The sequence below is a fragment of the Rattus norvegicus genome, chromosome 9, assembly GCF_036323735.1.
Source record: "Rattus norvegicus strain BN/NHsdMcwi chromosome 9, GRCr8, whole genome shotgun sequence".
NCBI classification, from domain to species: Eukaryota; Metazoa; Chordata; class Mammalia; order Rodentia; family Muridae; genus Rattus; species Rattus norvegicus.
Window position 1 is genome coordinate 67,061,590 of NC_086027.1, and position 23,053 is coordinate 67,084,642.

General features: G+C 41.8%; 2 protein-coding genes across 5 annotated transcripts in view; both read left to right on the forward strand.

The window, feature by feature from the left end:
* Window positions 1-5,850, forward strand: part of Sgo2 (shugoshin 2) — a 35,357-nt gene extending 29,507 nt beyond the window's left edge. For 2 of the 3 annotated variants that reach the window (XM_063267192.1, XM_063267191.1), the window contains one exon: window positions 83-5,839. In XM_063267192.1, the coding sequence (XP_063123262.1) occupies window positions 83-255 (173 nt within the window). In that variant the 3' untranslated portion in view covers window positions 256-5,839. 3 annotated transcript variants of the gene reach the window in all.
* Window positions 5,851-12,241: 6,391 nt separating this feature from the next.
* The window catches only part of Aox1 (aldehyde oxidase 1), a 79,150-nt gene continuing 68,338 nt past the window's right edge, over window positions 12,242-23,053 (forward strand). Inside the window, exon 1 of one of the 2 annotated variants that reach the window (XR_594396.4) lies at window positions 12,242-12,394. Coding sequence is in view for 1 of the 2 variants with exons in the window: in NM_019363.4 (NP_062236.3) it covers window positions 12,353-12,394 (42 nt within the window). In the remaining variant the exon portion in view is untranslated. The remainder of the gene's footprint in view (window positions 12,395-23,053) is intronic. The other variant, NM_019363.4, reaches the window with a different exon arrangement.

Here is a 23,053-nt window from a genome sequence, read left to right on the forward strand (position 1 = left end):
ATGGTAAACTGTATTGACCTCATACTTATTTTTATATCTTTACATATGCTTGTACAAATATTTGTGAAAATGTTCTTTTTAGGTAGCAGAACATCCCTGGTCTTGGTGGATAACAGTTCTGTTTCTAGTAACACTGCTAACCCTGAAAATGAGTCAGAAAGGCACTCTTCACACCAGATGAGGAGGAAAAGACAGTGCACCCCTCTCAACCTGACCGAACCAAGCCTTAGAAGGCAAGTGTTACAGTATTGGTAATGTGCTTCTGAGGAACGGTTTGCCTGGATTAGTATTTGAACACTCCTGAATATCACTGACTCATATGAATCAGTCACGTGGTACGAACTTGGTAGAAATGATTGGTAGCTATAATTTTTTTAAATTTGTTGAATACAATTTACCAACCAGTGTTTTCATAGCTATCATGTTTATTTCCTGTGTTGCTCCCTAGAAGTCAGTGTGCTTTATATTTCCTTTGATCCCAAAGAATAACAGTTAAAAAGATTTTTTCCTAACTGCAGATATATAGTAGTAAAGAAGACTCTGAGCCCTCTCCCAGTTTACCCATTCCTGGAGTTCTATAATGACCAGCATTGTGCTGTATCTGATTCAGCTGTTGTACTTTTTTTTTTTTTTAATCTTTTCTTTTTTAAGATTTATTCATTTATTATATACAAGTACACTGTAGCTGTCTTCAGACACACCAGAAGAGGGCATCGGATCTCTTTACAGATGGTTGTGAGCCACCATGTGGTTGCTGGGAATTGAACTCAGGATCTCTGGAAGAGCAGTCGGGTGCTCTTAACCGCTGAGCCATCTCTCCAGCCCCAGCTGTTGTACTTTTAAAGCAAATCTCTAATACTGAGTGATTTCATTCATAAAAGACTTCTATATGTACTTTTAAAGAATAACATTTTCTGGTGCTGGGGAGGTAGCTTCATCGGTAAAGTGCTTGAACAAGCATGAGGCCCTGAGTGCAGACCCATAAGTCATGCAGGTACAGCAGCATGTTCCTGTCAACCCACCACTGGGAAGGGAGAGACACCCTGGAGCTTGCTGGTCAGCCAGTCTAGCCAGATCTGAAAGTTCCATTCAGTGAGAGAGCCTATCTCAAAGAGAATCAATTGAGGAAGACATTTTGACATTGACATTTGGCCTGTACTCACACACACACATTTCTTAACAGTTTGCCACGTTAGGATTAGGTAGAACTGGTTTATATTATAGCTCAAGGTGTAGTTTGTTCTGCATGCATAAGGCTCTAGTCCACAAAGCTATCAATAAATTCTTATGTCTTTTAATGAATAATGTATTCACATTTTTTTAATTGCCATAAAATCACTCCAATGACTGTTTACATTGTTTTCTTCTAACTGGCCAACTGTATATCACTAATGGGTGTTTTCTGCTTTAGAGTACTAAGTAGAGCCCTATGTTATGTTTAGCTTTTGCTTTTCTTTAACCTCATCGTACCTGTGTCATTTCCTACTCTTCTTTCTCTCATGGCATCCTGAAGATTACCAGTCAATTATTTTGTAGAATATCCACAAATTGAGATTTGGGGATTTTTTTACTTTTTTTATGATCATATTGTAATTATGAATTTTAAGTGAATTCCACATGAAAGATGTCCTAACATCGTATCAAGGATTTATTATGCTAGTCTGTTCCTTTACCATGACAGAGCTAACCTTGATCTCTTAGCTATTGTTGAAATCTGCTGGGTTTCTGCAGTGTGAAATTTTTATCTTTTCCTTAAGGATTAGGGGAGAGCCTTTGAATCTTTGACATCCTGTATGTCAAAATTTTGTTTAATTTTAATATTTATTAGTAGATTTTGCTTGAAACCGATGCCAGTGTGATGTGTGAGACCATTCCTGACATTCTGCTTCTGTGAGGAAATACTTCTATGAGTTAATAGCCCCACATTATAGTCTCCTTGAAATCCAGTATTGTCCATCTTTACTTCGTTATTCAAGTGATTCCACCTTTGGTATCAGGAGCCCCTTCAGAATAGCTTCTGATTTCCTCTAACAAGACTTCATGCTCTTGACCATTTCATTACGTTCTGACACCACAGGTGTTCAGGTTTGTACTTTTTCTGTCCTGACCCTGGAATCAGATACTTCTTAGGAATTCTGATTTTCTTGATTGTAAAATTGTGTTTAGCAGCCAGATTCTGTGTCTTACATATGCTCATGGCTGACGTTATAGTACTGCCTATTTATTGCTACATAGTATTATCATAAATCTGGTAGCTTAGAACATAGTACCCATTTATTCTTTTTCAGAATGTAGGCATGGCTTAATTGGTGTTCAGGGTAGGTCTCTTAATACTGTGATCAGAGTGCCATAGAGTTCTTAGCTGGAGGTTCTGATCACAGACACTATTGGTACAATCTCCTCATGAGGGTAGAAGCATCTTGCTATTGGCTGTGGATTGTTTTCACCTCCATGCTACATGTGCTTCCCTCCCAACAAGGCCACTTGCTCAAAGCCAGCTATGGAAAGACTCTACAGCAAAACCCTTTAGTGAGATAGTATTATAGTGAAATGTGCTCTCAAAAGTCAGGTGGCCTCTCACCCTTGTCACTTTGTTAGACTCAAATCACCGTTCCTGCTTATAATCACCTGGAAGGACTTATATAAAGACATGAATGCCAGTAGATCGGGATTGTGGGTAGTGTGTTGTTGTAAAAATATAAAAAAATAAAAAAAAAAATATGCTTGTCTTTTAGCCCTGCGAGGTCCAGCACCACAGTGCCCCAAGATGGACATCTTAATTCTCAGTCAGCAAAGCCTCTCACCCGCTCTGCTCCATCCCATACCACACTGCCAAAGGCCTCTCTCTGAGCCTGGTAGCAGTCTCTCTACTATCTAGTTCCCAAGGCAGGTTTCCATACCAGAAACACACATCCCAAATCTGTGGTGTCCCAGACTAGCCGCCGCACACTTTCTTATACCTAAATCACTTCCTGAAAAAACACACAACACAATATCCTTTGGCCCAGTTGATAAGATATAATTGCCCACCTAAACATACAAAGCCCAATACACACCAATCCCTTAAGAACATTTGTAACAACCTGTAAAGGTACAGCGTATTGTCCTGCCATGGCTTCTCTCTCTCTGTCCCTCCTCACTCTTCCTCCTTTCCGTTCCAGTCTCTTTCTCTTCCTTCAGACTTTTCTCCCGCCCATCCTGCCTTCTCGTCCAATTACAGGCTTCTTTCTATCTTGTACCTGCCTCACCTGTGACATCATCCCACAGTAGTGTTCTTGTTATAATCTGTATACCACAGGGATTATGTTTGGGCGCCTCTCAGAGAGCACTAGGATATATATATATATATGTATATGTATGTATGTGTATATATATATATGTATATATGCATATCCATATGTATGTATATATCCTAGTTTCACACTGTCGTGTGGCAAAACTTTCCTGGGAGGAAAAACCCATACATATACCCACACCAGATAGAAAACCCACCATAGGACAAAGTTCAACTTACTTACCAGTGAGTTTTATTGGAGTTACTTACAGGAGTATGGCTGAGAGGTTACTTACTGGAGCCGGAGTGGCTTAAAGACAACTGTATCACCAAAGCCCACCCTAACATGGGTGATATCTCACAAAAGCTGGAAAACATGGGCACATCCCACAAGCAGCACAACAGGCTGGGGAGTGTCCTTTCCAGATGTCTCAGTTGGTCTAAACCTCTTCTAGATAATTCAGCTAGTTTCTACTTCATCCGGGCAGCTGGTCTGACCTCAGAGTCTTCTTTGAAGTTTGGCTTGTCTAAGAGTCTTGGAAGCTCTTAGCAGAACTCTCAACTTTCATTGCTCAATCTAGAGAATCTGGTCAGTTTCAGGGACTTCTGGAGCTATTTTGAGTTGTTTGCCTACTGCTTAAGGAGCTTCCTGAGGGTAGAATGTTTTAATCCTGGAGGAAACTGGTACATAACACCCACATAGACATACACTTTTATATTTCTATATGTATTATGTATATAATAAAAATCATGATGCATTAGATCTAGTCTAATACTGCTAGTTTTAATTTAATATTGCAGGGTTCTTTTTAGCATTTCCCCTTCGCTTAATTTGTAATTTCTCAATTAGTAAGAAGCCTAGTTTTCACTATCTGAAAGTATTTACTTGTTTGTTCAATTCTAGTACATAATTTCAGATTTTTCCATATCCCCGTCAAAACCTTTTTTAATTATTTTTTTAAAGATTTATTTATTATATATAGCATTCTGCCTGCATGTATGCCTGCAGGCCAGAAGAGGGCATCAGATCCCATTACAGATGGTTGTGAGCCACCATGTGGTTGTTGGGAATTGAACTCAGGACCTCTGGAAGAACAGCCAGTGCTCTTAACCACTGAGCCATCTCTGCAGCTCCCTGTTAAAACCATTTTACCAGCTGGATTTATATATAATTCTCTCTGCTGTGGATTAGATGATTTCATAATCCCCTGAGATCAGACATTATTGCTTCTCTTGGTTGTACTGATGTGCATTCCCATCCACACTGTCATGGAGCACACATACCCCAAACACAGTGCATTGCCATGTATTTAATTTGTGCCAGTGGTGGGTGAGTAATACTTTCTGGGCACTGTTGCATTATCTGGTGGTAATATCTCTAGGTTCACTCTGTCCTTGTCTCTTAGTTTTCCCTGCCTGATGTTTCTTATCCTAACTGTGCTGCAGGGAAATCTATGTGTTGCTGTGTGCCCATGGAATTCTTTTCTACCAAGTCTTTGTTTCATAAAGATAATAGCACTTTAATTTAAAGACATGATTACATAATCATTATCGATTAAGGATTTTACTATTAAATATCTTTTCATATTCAATGCTTTGCAACTTAAAGATTTTTAAAAATATCTTTGTTTTATCTTCCTATGATTCTTGTATTCCAGGCCTCAGGTGTGGGAGTTCTATTTGAAATAGACACTCCTAAAGTGTTCTGTTTCCAACACTGACAGCTGGTTGTCATCATTCGTAATTTGTAATGAAAGGATATTGTGCTTTGTATTTAACATTTTTTATCAAGTCCAGTTACTCAAAATGGTGTTGTCATGGCTCTGGAGATGAGTGTCAGCAGAGAAGGGACCCTGCTTTCCAGCTAGCCTTTCTGCCTTTTCAGTTTGAGACTATGTGTGTACATTTCAACCAGAAACTATCACCCCTTACACACATGTGCATGTGCATGCACACACAGTGTAGAGAAGAAATTCAGTGCCACCTGTAGCACTGGGTACTAGGAGGGTGGATCAGCCCTCTTCCCGAGCAAGCAAGCCAGCTTGATGAATACTAACAACCAAAGGAAACTTAATGCACTTCTTGACTAACATGAATGGAGAAAGGACCTCAGCCCAGAGACATGAGCAGGAACCCAAAAAGGGAAGTGGACCAGAAGCGTGCCTGAGGTGCTTTTCCAGTTAGGGAAGCTTGACTTAGCCTTATGGTCAGAATGGGAAAAAATTAGCTTGGAATTTTTATTGCTAATCTTGCTTTTTCTTTTCTTTTGCAGCAAGATGAGAAGATGAAGTGCAGGTGAAGTGGATACAGATCCTAGTTTTTCCAAGTTCCCAAAGCACAAGTCAGAGCAGAAGTATAAGTAGAACATGAAACAAGTATTCGGTTGCTTGAGTTTTGTACATGAAGAAGTATTCTGTTACCTTTTCTTTTCTTTTTTTTTTTTTTTTTTTTTTTTTTTTTTTTTTTTTTTTGGCCTTTCATGGATTAATGCTTTCTCTATTCTTACATTGAGATGTATGTGCATAAAATAGCTGTATCTTAGATAATAAACTTTTTTAAAAAACATTTGTCATCACATAACTTACTGATTTAAATTTTTATTGAATTCATATAGCCAAAGTAACTATTCTTATGACCAAGTAAAATGTCACAGTAGTTTTGCCATGGCTATCTTGTATGTCAGGCTCTCTTGTCTTTTGCTTTTGAACCATTCAGTTACATGAATATCATAGAGGATTTGGAAGTCATCTCTTGTCTGAGCATTTTTGTTTCCTCTCACCATTCTGCCTGTGTTAGAAACACTTGTTAGGCCACAGCCTCTCTCATTTACACCAGATGGGATGACTAGGGCAGAGGTAACTGTCATGGTTAATACAAGCGTCTCTACAGAACTTAGGGTCACATAGGAGATACACTCTGGGCATGTTGTGGCTTTCAAGGTTAATGAAGGTGGGGAGAGTAGCACCATTCCACAGACTGGGGCCATAAAAGAAGGAAAGGGAGAAGACAAGCTGATCTTTTCTAACTTCGTGAAATGTGATTGTCCATGCTTCTCCACCATGATGGATTTTATCCCTTCAAACTGTAAATTTACTCCCTTAAATTACTCTCTCTACAACCAGAAAAGTAGCTAATACCCTAGCTTTCCAGACATTTACATACCATTTTTTAATATTTATATATTGGTCTATGTGAATGACCCCCGTGGGGGTAGGGGGCACCACCTGTGCAGTTCGAGTCACTGGAGCTTGAGTTTCGGGCCAGTGTGACTGGTTAGAGCCAAACTCGGGTCCTCTGGAAGAGCAGCAGATGCTCTCGGTCACTGAGCTCTCACTCCCGGATGGGTAATGGTGGGCGGGCTTACCTACTGTCCTGCCTTCTCTCTCTAACATTTAGATTTCTTTTAAATTATGTGGGTATATGCACAGGTGAGTGCAGGAGTCTGAGGAGTCCAGAAGAGGGCTCTGGATCCTCCAGAACTGGAGTATAAGAGGCTGTGAGTCATCGGGCATGGGGCTAGGAACTGAACTTGGGTTCTCTGTAAGACCATGAACTGAGCTGTCTCTAGACCACTCTTTTTTTTTTTTAATTATTTTAAGTAATAGTCCTCCTTGTGTCTGAGCCCACTACATAGTTTACCAAAGACACAATTGGGCAAGTTTAGGCTGATGGAGGTATAAACTCTTAGATAATCTCTGGCTAATAAAGGGATAGACCCACCAATTTGTTCGTGAGCACTTGAAGGAGTCTTTGAGATGTCCTAGGATGACAGGTTTGAACCTGTTTATTGTAGGAGAATAGGGCACAGAATTCTTGCTAACATTGAGGCTGCCATCTTTACTGCTAAAACACAAGAGCACGCCCCTGCTTGTGCAAGGGAGGTTGGAGGGCTTGTTAAAGGAGCACTCTCAACTGTGGGAGGGTTGCCTCTGGCGGTCAGTTTATGCTCCAAGATACTGTGTAAGACTTCTGACTTCTGGAATTCCTCTGACAGTATTTTTTTTTCTTTTTTTTTTTTTCTACCTTTTATGAGATTTTTATTTCTCTCCCATGCAAATTACTTTATATTTTATAGCCAGCCTTTTTATTTTACTATTGGTAGAATTTGATCACTTTTAAAAAAATGTTTCCAGGTTATAAAAGTACCCATGGTTTTTCATTTTAAAAAACTGTAAATTGTATGCATGCATACATTCATGCTATAGAACATGTGGAGGATCTGTTCTCTCCTTTATCATGAGACTCCCAGAATGAACTGAAGTCGTCTGCTTTGCTTCTTATCACTTAAGCCATCTTCGTGAACCCTACATTTAAATTTCAGACTAGTACAGAGTTTATTGTATGGTGTAAAGTATACCTATAATATTTTACTGTTTCCCAAGTGACTTAAGAGCTCATTCACTGATTTGAAGGTTCCCTACCCCCACCCCATGCCCGGAGCTGAGGCCTTACAAACCCAGGGCCTTGTGCTTGCTAGGCAAGCACTCTATCACTAAGCTAAATCCCCAACCCTGAAGGTTTTAGTGTTGTGTGTGTCTCCGTGTGTGTTGATTATTTTTCTGTCTTACGTATAATTTTATGACTAATTCTCTTTAGAAGGTCAGTGTTTTCCTCATAGGTTTTGCAAATCTTTTAATAAATTTACCATTAGGCATTTTGTCCTTCTATAGGGTTGACACAAGCAAGACTTTCTCTTTGGTTCTCCTAATTTACTGTTTGTGTATATGAAGATTACTGGTCTTTGTATGCTGATTTATAAACCCTGTGTGATGGTTTGCATATGCTTGGCCCAGGGAGTGGCACTATTAGAAGGTGTGGCCTTGTTGGAGGAAGTGTGTCACTGTGGAGTGGGCTTGGAGACCCTGCTCCTACCTCCTAGGATGCTGAGTCTCTTCCTGGCTTCCTTCAGTTGAAAATGTAGAACTCAGCTCCTCCTGTACCATGCCTGCCTGGATGCTGCCATGTTCCTGCCTTGATGATAATGGATTGAACCTCTGAACCTGTAAGCCAGCCCCAATTAAATGTTGTCCTTTATAAAACTTACATTGGTCATGGTGTCGGTTCACAGCAATAAGAACTAAGATATTGTATGCTATTAATAAACCCTGTTATGACTTAAAACTATTTTCCAGACATACTTCTTGAAACAAGCTATCTGACCCCATTTTTGTGATTCTATGACTAATACAAAGACCATCTTTGGGGGCTCCGCTTTATAGGGAGGGGCAAGAGGGCAGGGTGGGAAGGAAGGGAAAGGAGCTAAGGAGACAGGGGGCGCCCTATATTCTGGGCAGTCTTCATCCTGGGTAAATGTTTTCTCTTTGCCACAAAATCTGTATAAAGCAACTAAGTTTCATCTCTTAGGCCAGTCCCTATATTCTTTAAATAAACGAAACGTTTTTTAATACCCAAATACTTGGTAGAACACCTTAAAAGTCGAAAAAGGGTTGGTCTCTGGTTACTTGTCCCTGCCAGGCAGATAAGAGTGGTGAGGACATGTGGCAGAGAAAGCTCATCTCAAAAAGGAAGCAGGCAGATTAGGGTCCTGTGACCCACTTTCTCCAGCTAGACCCACCTGCCAAAATAGGGTCAGCAGCGGAGGGGAACCAAATATTGAAAACCTAAGCCTGTGGGGAGCATTCATACCAAATGATTACAGGGAGACGCCTTTCACTGGAAGCTAATCACCATTTCACCTGCGATTAACAAGACTGGCAAGTGCTTGGCCCTCAGTCTGACAAGTCTACAGACCAGATAACATGGAGTCTTTAAATCTAGAGAAAAGATACTGGTTGGTGAATTTCAGATCCTTTTCCTAAGAAGTTAGCCTGCAGTTGGTCATTAACAATAGTATCTTTTGCTGGAGAACAGGGAGAAATAACAAAAGACATAGTTTTAAAATACCAGGCAGCTTCATCTACAGCTAAGCCATATGAAAGAAGGTGAAGCAGGTGAAGATGATTAGTTTTTATTTTTCTTGATTGTAACTCTTCAGGCTTTCATAGCTTTTCTTCTCTAGTCATGTCTGTTTCCTGAAAACGCTAGTGCTGCAAACAGCATTTTTGTCCTGTTCTTAAGTTCTAAGTTCCTAAGAATGCCTCTCCTGAAAAAGATGGTGGTTTTTATAGCCAGATAAACCTGTACTATAATTGTACCGTAGCATAAACTTTTATTATTTGAGTGGTTTTTGGGACTGACTTTGTCAAATGCTGCTTGGCACTGACAGAAATTAGATTAGCACCCAACCATTCATAATTAGTTTGCTGTACTCTAAAGAACTGAGAAGGCAAGAGGAAGGGGACTCTGGAGCACCACAGAAGGGGCTGCAGGAATGGAAAAGGGTGGAATTGAGACGTTCTGAGCCTCAGAACGTAAGCCCAGGCTCTCGTGTTGCTGGTGTCAATGGGAGGGTGTGAGGACACTGCTCTGCTACTGTGCAACCAGCAGTTGCTACTGGAGTTGGGTGCTGCCAAGGTGACTGCTTCTGTGTCCCCACTGCCCAGAACAATGTGGCACATTTTCCTTATTGCCTTCCATACTTCTAAGACCCTGCATTGCTGGAGACTGAAAGGGGCCTGGCCAGAGAGAAAGATGACTTGCAAAATCCTGGCCTTAAAGCAGAGTAGAGAAGTATGGGTGGCAATCTGAGTGACACCAATACACACACACACACACACACACACACACACACACACACACACACACACGTCTAAGAATACTTGTCAGTGCATTGATAAGAAAACATCCATGGATCTGTAGATCCTGAAACCTTGTGTTTTGGCCTTTTGCTTTGTTTAAAAGAGGCTATTACCATGAAACCTGCTGGCTTCAAACACATGATATCCCCCTATCTTGGCTTCCAGAAGCTGGAATTACAAGTGTGAGCCACCACGCTTGGCTAAAGTCCACCTTTTAATGCATGGCAGCCATTGTCTCAACTCTGTCACTTGATACTTGCCTGTATGATACCAAGACTGAAATTTTCTGTTCTCTGCTAGCTGAACTCCTGTCCAGGGGACATTAGAGGAGAGAGGTACAGAGGAAGGGCCTCTGCTTGCTCCTTTCTGACTGCTTATACTTTCTGTGGGTTTCACCGTAATCACTGCATTTCGCCCAGCCGTACCAGTTGGTTGTGGTTGCTTCTGCACTCCCAGCGCCGGCCTCATGCTCTGCTCCTGTCTGCAGTGTGCACCTCTCTCAGAAGCCACACAGCCTGTCTTTTCTCAAGACTCCTCCCTTGCACTCCTCTTTAGAAATCTCAGGTCTAGCTCTTGAAAGTCTCTCTCCTGAGGTATTGGCAAAGACTGAGCAGTGCACTCCCTCACAGGCTTCCCAGATATCTAAGTTTTAATTAATTCAACCCCCTCCCTTTGTTACCACAGTTGCACATTGCTAGAATTTTCATTTTTGCATCTTCAGCAGAATGTGCTGAGTGCATGGCTAAAAAGACTTGTGAAAAGTCTTAAAGGTCCACAGTTTTATTGTTACTGGAGTACTGATGCTCTTGTTTTTAAGTAGATTTATGGGCAAAATAAAATAGCTTCGTTTTTTTTTTATATTTTTTGTGTATGAGTGTTTTGCTTGTGTGTGTCTGTATGCCTGTGTATGTGTGTGCACATGTGTATATACATGTGAATGCATGTGTATATGTATGTGTGTGCATATGTATATGTATGTGTGTGTGTATATATATGTAGGTAAGCGTGTGTTATGTGTGTGCCTGGGGACCTGGGCCATTAGAAGAAGGAAATCAGATTCCCCGGAACTGGAGTTGTGGAAGACTGTGAATGTTGGGAATTGAACCTGTTAGAAACAAGTGCTCTGAACCACTGAGCCATCTCTACAGCCTCTACTCTAAGATTTTAGAATCAGAATTATTGGTGTCAGGGGAATGACAGACTTCCAGCTCTTAATCTGCTGACTATTACTCAGCAGAATGTCCAAAACTGGCTACTTTATAAAGAAAACAGGTTTCTTCTAATCCTGGGTTTTGGAAGCTTTTAACATTTGAACCATTTCCCTAGACCCTGTCAAAGAAAATGTTTGCCAGGCATGGAGGTTCACACACACCCTTGATTCCAGCACTCAGGAGGCAGAAGCAGATAGAAGCTATTAGTTCAAGGCCAGTAAATTTCAAACTTGCCATAGCTATATAATGATACTTATACACACACACACACACACACACACACACACACACACACACTCACATACACACTTTCTGTCTACTGATGCATTTAGAGATAAAACACTGCTCTGAAATGTGCTTAAGATACTCAGGAGGCCAGGAGGTGATGTGCTTTTTTTCTTCTCCATATACAAACTTGAGAAGTTTTCGCAATGAAAATGTCCTGTAGTGGTGCACACCTTTAATCCTAGCAATCAGGAGGCAGAGGCAGGTGGAGATCTGTGAGTTAGAGACCAGTCTGGTCTACAAAGAGTTCTAAGACAGCCAGAGCTGTTACCCAGAGAAATCCTGTATAATTGGGGGATGTGGTATGGGGAGGGGGAAGGCGATGTTGTTTTGCATTAATAAAATAATCTAGGGAGATATACTAAGTGAAACGAGGTCTGAAAAATAATTTGGTCTCGTTTGAGACTTGCCAGGTTTTATAAAGCAGATTTTAAAATGTAAAAAAAGGCCAAAAAATAACGTTAAGGGTGCAGGACTCTTGGCATGTGACTCAGCAGTACAGCCAGGCTGCCCTCCCACCCCCTAAATAAACAGAGAGGATTCAAACGAATCGGAAAGCACATCCAACAAACAAGCACTGGTACAGGCTATTAAAGCAATGACTCAGGATTTTCTGAGGATATCTGCAGAGCTGCGGGACGGGAACCGTCCTTCCCATCGATGCCAAAAACCGAAGATTTCAGTTTGTCTCCTGCGCTGGCACACTCGATAGTCAGGACAGTTTTCCCTTTAGGACTTTGGCAGAGAACTTTCTGGGAGGGTGGAGACCTAGAGGCTCAGGCAAGCCCCGCCCTGTGGCCTCGGGCAATTTATTCTCTCCAAGGACTGGCTCTGCTAGGGACCCGCTAGGGATCTACTAGGGACCTGCTAGGGACCTCGTCGTCATGGATCCCCCGCAGCTGCTCTTCTACGTGAATGGCCAGAAGGTGAGCACCCGCGGGTAGGACAGGCAGACTCCTGCACCAAGTCCCGGGCCCCACTCCTAGGCCCTTTTCAAGACTGTGCTCCACTTTCTCTGAGACCTTAGTTTGGGGTCTCATTATGGGTCCTCTAATAGGAATCTGCATTATAAAACTTGGCAGGTCTCAAAGGAGATCAAGTTATTTTTCAGACCTTTTGTGTCATGACCAGCGCTTGGCAGACTAAGAGTTTCAGAAATGTCTGAATCCCGGGATCTCTCCCTTCCAGAAAGGGAGCATCCAGACCTTTCTTCCCTTGAAGCCCTAGCTGATAACATCTTCCAGCACAATGGAATGAGTAGCCTCAATTCTCAGGGTATCTGGGTGCGCGATACCCAGCCTTGACAGGGCCACAGACATGTTCTAGCTACCCAGTGATTTTTTAGATGAAGTTGTAACTTGATGAAGCCAAAGCAAGTTCCTGCCACAGCACAGCTTATCAGAATCAGGGACCCCTGCTGCGTGTGGCGTTTTGTTTTATTTGTGTGTGTACCTTGGCTCTGAAGACCTTTATGGCTGCTCCAGGCAAGGCCTGTTGCTTGGGGACAGCAAAGCCCCTGAGCATCATTTAAAGCAGCCATCTGAGGAGTGGCCCTGCATATTTGGAGTGTTCTCAGTATAAACTGATAGCACTTTGAGGGGGGATGGAGACCTGCTGTCCACAATGTCAGTGCTGCTCTGTTTGGATCCACCTGTGTTCCCTGTGCCTGGCTAGGGACAGACAGAGCCCTTGCCCTAGCTGGCACTGGTGACCCTCAGGAAGCCAAGGAAGGTTTAGCGCTAACCAGGCCCTTCTTGTACAAGGCCTCTTCTGAGGCTATGAGTTGATTTAAACAGCTGTAGTTTTGTAATGTGTTTTCTTTCTTGAAGAACAGGGTTTCCCAAGTTAAATAAGCCCACATAAAAAGGTTGATGTGTCCCTGCTTCATGGCCCTCAAGTGGGATAGATGAATCCTTAATGAGATCCATTAGGGCCCCTCAGGACCACCATGAAGGTGAGCTAGGATAATGGGATGAAATGGATGCCCTGCTCTTTCAGGTTTTCTCTTGCATAACAGAAGAAGCTGAAGAGTGTTCTGTTCTTAGTAAACAAACGGAATCCATACGGATGTTGCAGATCTGCCCTCACTGAGATAACCTCTTGGAAGGCAGACTCCTTTACTAACAGGGCAACACTACTTATCGTGGAGGAGGCAATCGTGAATATTCAATGTGTGATTTCACAAACACCTGAAACAGGAGTGTGTTTGGGCTCACGGGATACAGCATACCGCAGAAATGATGCGCCCCCTGCTGGTGTGAAGTTGACATTGTGCTGGGGAAACAGCCAACAGGCACATAAGTAAATGGAGAGAGTGGTGTCAGGCAGTGGCAGGGGCTAGAGTGATAAGCAGGAGCTGCTGAGGTGGATGGAGGGGATGCTTTGGCCTTTCAGAGCAGGATGCATTGGAGCAGTGTCTGGGATCAAGTAGGACCCAGGCAAACGCACGCACGCAGGCAGGCGCGCGCGCGCGCGCGCGCGCGCGCACACACACACACACACACACACACACACACACTCACACACACACACACTCACACACACACACACACACACTCTCTCTCACACACACACAGGCTCCTGTCTGCAAGCATAACAGAATATCATTAATAGTGTCCCTTGTTGGTTCTTGCCCATGGGGTGGGTCGCAAGTTGGGTCACTCCTTGGCCATTTTCTCAGTCTCTGCTCCATCTTTTGACTCCTCCCCCTGCAAACAAACAAACAAACAAACCAAAAACCCCATCATGTCGACTTTCCCCTCCCTTTTTGTCCCTCTCGAGTTTTGCGAAGCATGTGTCCAACTCAAGTGAGCAAGCCTCACTGCTACCTGCTACCTGGATAGAAAGAGGCAGAGGGAAAAGAGCTGTTTGGAGAAGCATGAGAAGCCACTAGATAGATGATAGAACAGCCCTGTGGAAAGGCAGACATCTGGGACTCAGGCCTGCCTTTGCAAGGACTCTTGGAAGACCTTCATGGGGCTCTGGTGACCTGCACAGCAGGATTCTGGCTTTTGCTTTTCATTCTGCATGAGAGGAACCCTGAATGCAAATGTAATGAAAGTTAAAAGTCCCTGTACTGCTGTTGTCTGTGCCCTGGACTGCCCGCTGCCTGCTACCTGCCCTTGGGGGTTGGAGGTGAGGTGGAGCAATCAGGAATCAATGCCACGGACTCCTGAAGCAGATGAGAAACACCCACAGCAAGCGAGTCTGTTTGCTGCGGCAAGCTCCTCTAATACCCTCCCCCTGTACCCCATTGGTCCCAAGAAAGATTCTCTTCTAAACCGCAGTTCCAATTGGCTGGCGTCGTCTGCCTCAGCAATCCTTGGTCTCTCAGGCAGTCTTCAACTAGGTCCTCCTGTACGAGATGCCTTTGTGGCTGAGTGGCCCACGATTCCTCCTGTACACTGCCTGAGTTTACGTGACATGAGTCAGCTCACGAGGGGTGAGCTGGCAGGAGGTACAGGAAACATTTATGAAAGACATGTTGTCAAAGAGTTTTAAGTTCTTAAACTCAGGGGCTCTGGTATTAATTCACTGAAGGCCCACACTTTTTGTTTCCTCTCCAAGAAATCCTAATTTCAGGGTGGAAGAGAAGATCATTTTAACAACTGGCTGGCTGGTTCGGAAATTCTCCAAGATGGCATGGTGTTGTTTTAACAAAATCTCAGTCAGTCAATTTTACCAATGAAAACTAAGGCGCCAGATGCTGGGGTGAAAGCCTGCCGGCTCAGAGAGGCAGAGAGAGCACAGCTGACCTTCTCCTTAGCCAGAAGTCGCCGAGGGCGAAAAGCCTCAAACCGAATGCTCCTCCCCTCCACTTCCTGTGTGCCTGTCTTCCTAACTTCCTCTTACTCTCCCTGTTTTGTCTATGTTCACTTGCTGTTAACTGGTTGGTTGTTCTTCCTCTTGACTTGTGATTGAATTTGTTTACTCCTGTTTTCAACATTCAAGCAGAAAGCTCTTGGATTAAAAGTGTGTGCTATGAATGAGCCATACGACAACTAAAAAACAGGTTTTTTCCTGTAAATAACTCAATCTTGGGGTTCACGACATGATCATATCACGATGTGATCATATATCCTGCAACATTTCTTCTTCCTTTTATCTAAATAAAGGCTTTAACTCTAGCACTACTGTGATTTTATTAGACTGTCTACAATAATGAAGCGATTTCTGCCAAGCTTTCCAGATGTCCATCTTGGTTGTATTTGGCAGTTTTAGGATTCAGTATTTTGAGTTCAAAGTTCTATAAAATGTTTGTGTCAGTCACTCAACGATTTAAATGCCCCGAGCAGTTTTAGTCTGATGCTGAACTTTGGGTAGTGTTTGTCATCTTACTGGCAATCCTGGCTAAGTAGAACACAGCACGCAACGGAAAGGTGCCTGCTGTTGGTGCAGAACCTATCGACAGAAAAGGCGCGGGGCAGTTTTTCCCAGTGGTTAGCGTTACCACGTCCAGGTGGATTGATCATTACAGGGCCCCATCATCTTCTTGGAGACCTCAAAAGCTACTGTTAGGAATGGTAATGGTTTATTGTAGAAAACTTAAACATTTTAAATATCATATTCAGCAAATCTCTGAAAGGTTTGAGGACCACGGTCTATTAAGTGCATTCGAGGTACACAAACTTTGTTCCTGGTTTGTTACTTATTTCAGACCCAAACTGAAAATACATACAGGAAACTCGTGTAAGGGTCCAAAAATCACTGAAGGAAGACCCCCACACCCATATAGCATGCAAAGACAACAAGCGTTTATTCTGCAGAAACATCTAGCATACAAGGGTTACCATTGTTTCCAAGTGGCAACACCCACAGAGACATTCAAGTTTCTTTTATAACGAGACTGCTCAATTGCTTCTGAGATAACAAACTCGGGGCACATTCCAAGGGGTTGCAAAAACCATTCATCGAAGGTCATAACGAAGATATACACCACAGAGCCCCAGGAGACAAGATATTGAAAGACAGGAGATAAGATATTGACTGAATTTGTCTAAACAAAACTTGAAGGACAGCTTAGTTATAGCCAAAAACTTTTCAATGGCCCGGCAAGCTAGTAACAAGTGGTGAAAGTTAAGCCACATAATTGCTCCTAGTGTACCCGCATGTAGGCATTCTCTGTTATAAACTATGACTGAATTTATATGCAATCTTGAAGTGATTTTTTTTTTACCATGTGAACACATGCTCTGAGAATCTTCCAAGTACTGAGAAAAACTGGCAGAGATAAGGCCCCCTCCTCTTTTCTCCTGACACTTCAACTTAGAGAAGCATAATTCCCTGCAGAGGCTTTACCTAGCCTCCCTCTGTGTCACTTTGAGGTGCTAACTGGAGGCCATAGCTGCCAGCCTTAAAGAGACTCAGTCAGTCAGTCAGTGTGTGTGTGTGTGTGTGTGTGTGTGTGTGTGTGTGTGTGTCGGGGCGGGGTGGGGGTATCAACTCCAGAACTGCAGAAGCAGAGTTCCTGTCACCCAGGATAGATAGCAAATAGTCCACAGCCTAGATTCTGAGTGGAGATAAGATGGGATATGAAAATGGACCCCCCACTAGATGAAACATTTCTAGAATTATTACTCTTCTGACTACTAGTATGTCAGATAATTTTTATATACATAATAATATTGTAAATTTTGAGATACTATTTATACTTTGAGACATTTGAAAGAGTCAAATCAAAACCAAAAGTACTGGAGTCCAGGAGTCACCTCACAAACCACACGAACACTGATGTCAGTCAGACAGGGACAGTTTATTAAGTTATTAATGATGGACCCCAGGACTGGTCCATCAGTGCCATAGTACATACAGACTTAGGAGCTGAACTATGACCCTGAATCAAGATCCTATAAGGCTTTTTAAGCCTGAGATCTACAAACATTTATGCCGAGTTATTTCACCCGTCAAGATTTAGGGAGGGGGATTTCCTTGGGAACATGGTTTACACTTACCCTGCTCCCATTGGTTGGGTTGGTCAACTGTGGTGGGCACTTGCCTTGCCAAACATTCCTGCCTTCACTTCCTAACCAGGATGTCAGTTACCCATGTGCATGTCTCTTTCTGCCAAGTAGGATGTCAGTTCTCAGGGAGGTCTTGGGAATTTAAACTTTACTCGGCCCCTACTCAAAATGGAAGTTTTATTCCAAACAGTTTCTTATGTTGGTTCGGGTGTCTCTTTTGTATTGGTAAAAATCATAAAAACTCACACAGAGATGCAAGGAGTATTGCTGTGTGATTGGTTCAGGTCCAAGCCTATTGTGGCGAACTATACAGAGCAGTTCCACTGACTTCTATCGCGATCATTTTCATGAACACCAAAGCACAGAACACCCTGCTAACAACATGTGAGAAAGTTTCCTTACAGTATTAGTAACAGCACAAAGTGGTAGGGTAGACAGGTAACAGTTACCTGGGCCTTAATAAAAAAGATTAGGAGATTAGTGGCAATAGGATAGTCCCTTATTTTTTTAGGGAGGGGGGGTGATCCAAGAGTAGCCACCCAAACCACAAACACCGATCTCAGTCAGACAGGGGTGGTTTATTGAACACACACCCTAAGACTGATTGATTAGGACTGTAGCTCAGAATCTGGGGCTGAGCCGCAGCGATGAACATCTTTCTCTGTCAGCTTACAAAGGGAAAAAGCACAAAACCCATAGTGAGCTCATGCACAGGTGCAGGAAGTGTTTTCCGGTGCTCCACTCTGCCCCAAGCCATTTCAGACATAACGGTTCATACTGACCTCTAACTTGATGGGTCCTACATAAAGCTTTGTGGAATTTCCTAAGATTAACAAACCTCAGAACATACAGAACACGACAGGGGATGCAGTCAGCATCACCTTGCTGAGTCAAATTAGTCTCTGTGTCAGTGACTGGCAGGCACATTACAGCAACAATATGAAATAGATGGCAGGCATGGAACAAAATGGCTACAGCCATGCCAGAGGGGCAGACCTCAACAATTTTTGTTTTCCTTTGTCCCATGCCAGGTGGCTCTTCTGATATGAGATAGAGATTTTGGGTTTTCCTTTAACAGGCATGGATGGGTTTAGAGAAGGAGAGAGCCATGCTCAAACTCCAAAGGCAGCTTTAATTGGGACCACATAAAGACAATTCTCTACTAACGTCTGTAGAGGGCAGCAGAGACAAGCTGCAGGTAGCCACTTGGCCAACTTTTTGTCTTGGGACACGCTCTTGATGATCTGTCCTTTTTCTTCAGATGTTTCACTTGTTCAGGGTCTCCAGATTCCTTAGTTGAATTTTTTTTTATTCTCCTGGAAAGATAAAAGCAAAATCCTGCCCCTCCCCCAACTCTGGGGGTTCCCTTTTTGGCATGTTATAGCTTTGCTAGAGCAAAATGGGTTTTTTGGCAACAATAAAAGTATTATCTTTCAATTGAAATTTTAAAAATTTTTTGAAAATTTGAAACTAAATATACCTTAATATATATGTATTAATATACCTATATTCTCCTTTCTCTTTCTATATAAACTCAAGGTTTAAGAGTATTTTTAAATTACAAAGGACATTCACTTTGAATTTCATCCTGCCTTTTGCAAGTGGTTTTTAAATTACAATCATAATTCCTTCGTGCCTGCCTTTCCTCCCAAGTGTTGGGATTAAATGTGTGAACCACTACCTGGCTACGAATTCCGTACTATAGTTATTCTTACAGGGTTATCCTGGTTTAGTTTGGTTCTCCATTAGCCCTTAGTTTCTAATGTTAGGGGTAAACTTGCAAGTTTTTCAAATGTATAATCCATCATTCTTGATGGCTTATTCTGAATTTGTTCCCTGGCAAATTTTAATAGCCTTAATTAAACGTGAAGCCAATTTGTCCACTATTTTATTATTTTCAGACATTCATCTGTCTTGCCTGTATGAGCTACGTAAAATTTGATGTCTTTGCTAAGTTTTCTAGGTTTTGCCATTTTCATCCATGCCTCCTATGACCAGATATCTTTGCCATTTATCTGCCAGTCGGTGGTTTCCATTTTGATGACCTGCCGGCTCAGAGAGGCAGAGAGAGCACAGCTGACCTTCTCCTTAGCCAGAAGCCACTTAGCTGCTGTGCCACTGCACACACCATGAATTGTTCCTGGTTGATCATCTTATGGCCAGCAGTGCTGCACTGACTTTGTGGTTCCTTTCAGTATTGGCCATTCCATTCCCCGAGTCTATGGCGGCCACTGTCTGTTAGCTTTGGTTTCATCAGGGGTTCATAAATCATTGGTAAACCATGCATTAGCCAAATGTCGTGACCATTCCCTCAGTCCCCACACTTCAACAGGGGCCTCTTTTGGGGAGCAGGGGGTGAGCAGATTAGGCAACTGAGCTGTTTTCTCAGTAGGGGAAGGCACAGGTCACTTTGCTACCACATCCTGATCATGAAGGAATTCAGATAGGTACCAGTTCCACTGTTAGACCTTTCCCTCCATGGCTAAGCCTGTGAAGGACTCTGCCTCCAACGGACCAAATCCATCATTGTAAGAGGACCTTACATCCTCTTACACCTCATGACCATAGGGTGGTTGGCAATGACTGAGTATAAGGTTCTCCATGCCTTGTAAGATGTCCAGATTTGTTTCTCAAAGAGAACATATTTATTCTCCATATATGGAAAGTATTTGCAATAGAAGCCAAAAGACAAATTTTGGTGGACTCTTTTTTTGCTTAATGAAGAGTCCCCAGATGCCAAGTCACCAATAGATACAATATCCATAGTTAGGGAATCAGTCAGGGTTGCATGCATGGAGCAGAGCTTCCTGGCAGTCAGTCACAAAAGCTGTTCTTTGTTCCTGTCCCCATTGGGAATTAGCTGCCTTTCTAGTAACACTATAGAGGGTTTTTGCAATAATCTGTAAATATGGTATGTGGTTTTTCTAGTGTGTAAACATACCAACTAGGAGATGTATCTGAATTTTTTGTCTTTGGATGGTGGGATGTACCCATCACCACCTTGTTCGCTGTTAACTCTAGACTTTAGAAAATAATTAATTTATAAGGATCTTCCTGTCTTTACTGGGATGAAAAGCCTGGACTCAATTTTATCTTAGCTCCAAATCACTCTAACTTTTAAAGATTTAGAAAACAAGTTTGAACTGTAGTGACCATTTAAATTTAATTAAAACATTTTAAATCTCTTAACTGTGTTTTTAATACCAAACAACAAAAATGTTCTTTTTATTTAAGAAGAAAACTCAAAAGCATATATCCAAGAGGGTGTGGGCCATGAGGCAATCTACACTCCATCATACTAATATGGAATTAAAACATGTGGCTTAAGAAAATCCACTTTTTATTTCACACCAGTAAGGCAAGTGTGCCTCTGGTAAATTATCATTTGAACGTATTTTTATTTTTCCATGCCTAGTTGACCATTTTAAAGGTAGGGTGTTTTGTCCCTTTGAAAGGCCAGCAGCTGTCATGTCCTGCTTATGGACAACCTGGATGGTCTGTGGCTGTTTTTAATAATATCTTTTACAATTTCTTTTTTCTCAGAAGCATTCTTTATTTGTGGTTTGTTTCTGAGGTTGGAGGAATGTTAATCTGTATTTTTCCATTGCTGCAACAAATCACATCCCCATAACTTCATGCCTATATTAGCCACATGTGGCTTTCATTTTCCTATTTGTCCTTCTGGCCCTATGCACTCTACCTGTCTTGCACTTTGTTTTACCTCAGATAAAGTTCCAACCCCTAGAAGCTGAATGTTTACCTCCTGAAAAGGCCAAGGTGGATGCCAAGATTTTGGTGAAATTGTTGCTACACCTACTTCCGCATCTCCTAAGTCTTCAATTTCAGTGCTATTTATTTGTATTTTTAGCTTTCATCCTCATCATTTATAGCAGTTTGCCAAAATATTTGTTTTCTGATCTCTCCTGAATATTTGTTTTATTTACTGAAGCTGCTCTGTCCATAATTACATCTAGTACAGTGCTGCTTTTAACAATAGACATTAAACCTTTTAATCACTCTGTGGATGATGTTTTTCTGACACTGACAGGGAACAACTAATTGAGTTTGCTATCAGGCCTGCTGGAGGTCCCCTGGGGCATTTCCTGATGGCAAAGGGTTACCTTGCCTGTCCCTTGTTGATCTGCATTCATTAGTCCAGTGCCAGCCTTTGCCACATCTTCTAAATGCTTCAGAAGGCTGGGGCCTTCTTTTTGGATTATCTCTAGAAAAAAACATTGTTTCTAGGAATGTTTTGCCTACAGTCTGTTTTCAAATGACCTTGCTTAATACAATTAAAACACTGAACATTTTTATTTTTCTTGAAACTTTTAGAAATTACTTTTCCTATCAGAGTAGCATCCTATACATGAGAGCCAATATCAGCCATATCTATAATCCATTCATCTACTGGTGTTTATCTTGTCTTTAAAGGTCCAATCACCCTTTTTTATTCTGAATTAGCATTTTCAAAAGCCAAAGATTTGATTAATATTCATCTGACTTCTGAATCTAATACTATTGCTAAGAATACTATTTATAGCCAAAGTCAATCTTTGCATAAATAAAATCAGTGAAGGCTTCCTTTGGGTCTTGTATAATTTTAGTAAATGACTCACTCAGACCTCTTTCCTGATTCTGCAACCTTGTCCTAAGCATTTAAAGCTGCTAAATGACATAGCATCAAGGTGTGAGCATCAAGCTCAAGCTGCCTGTGTAACTCAGCAGACTGACCGTCACCTAGCAACTGATCTGGGAAATATTAATTCCTCTAGCCCTATTCCATTGTTCTCTGGCCCTAGCTTCCTCTGTCCACCATGTTCACCAGTGTAACTGAGGGCCAGCTTCCAGTATTGCTGTTGCCAAATCTTTCCAGTCTTGGGGAATAACTCTGTTCTGAATTGCCTGTGAATTTAATGTCTGCTTCACATAGGGTGAATGCAAGCCATGTGAAATTATTGCTTCCTTGAATCTCCTCAAATCTGTCTATAGAATTCAATTTAACTTCTTCATAGCCTTAGGAGTGCCTTTTGCATCCTGAAAGGTCTTGTTTATTAACTGGATAAACTAAGGTTGGTTTTCTAACACCTTGGGCTGCCCCTCTTCAGTTTCATCATGCAGTGGCATGGTAGGGTCTTGTCTAAACTCCTCTGATATCTGAGTATTTTCCTTCTTTTCTTTCTTTTTTTTTTAAAGATTCATTTATTTATTTATTTTATACGAGTTCTATAGCTGTCTTCAGACACACCAGAAGAGGGCCTCAGATCCCCATTACAGATGGTTGTGAGCCACCATGTGGTTGCTGGGATTTGAACTCAGGACCTCTGGAAGAGCAGTCAGTGCTCTTAACCACCGAGCCATCTCTCCAGCCCTCCTTATTTTCTTTTATAAATCTTTCTAAGGTGTATCAATCCACTTTTCATATCTGGCATAAAACACTGTTTGACTATTAAGGATAAAATATTAATTATATAATGATAGTAATTGTGATTAATATTATGTCAATCTCAATTAAGTCTTTTTGTTTTTCTGCTTCTATTTTTTTCTACTCAAAGTTTTAATTTATTCTTATTTTTTTAATTTTATTTTTCTTGGATACTTCACGTATTTACATTTCAAATGTTTTTC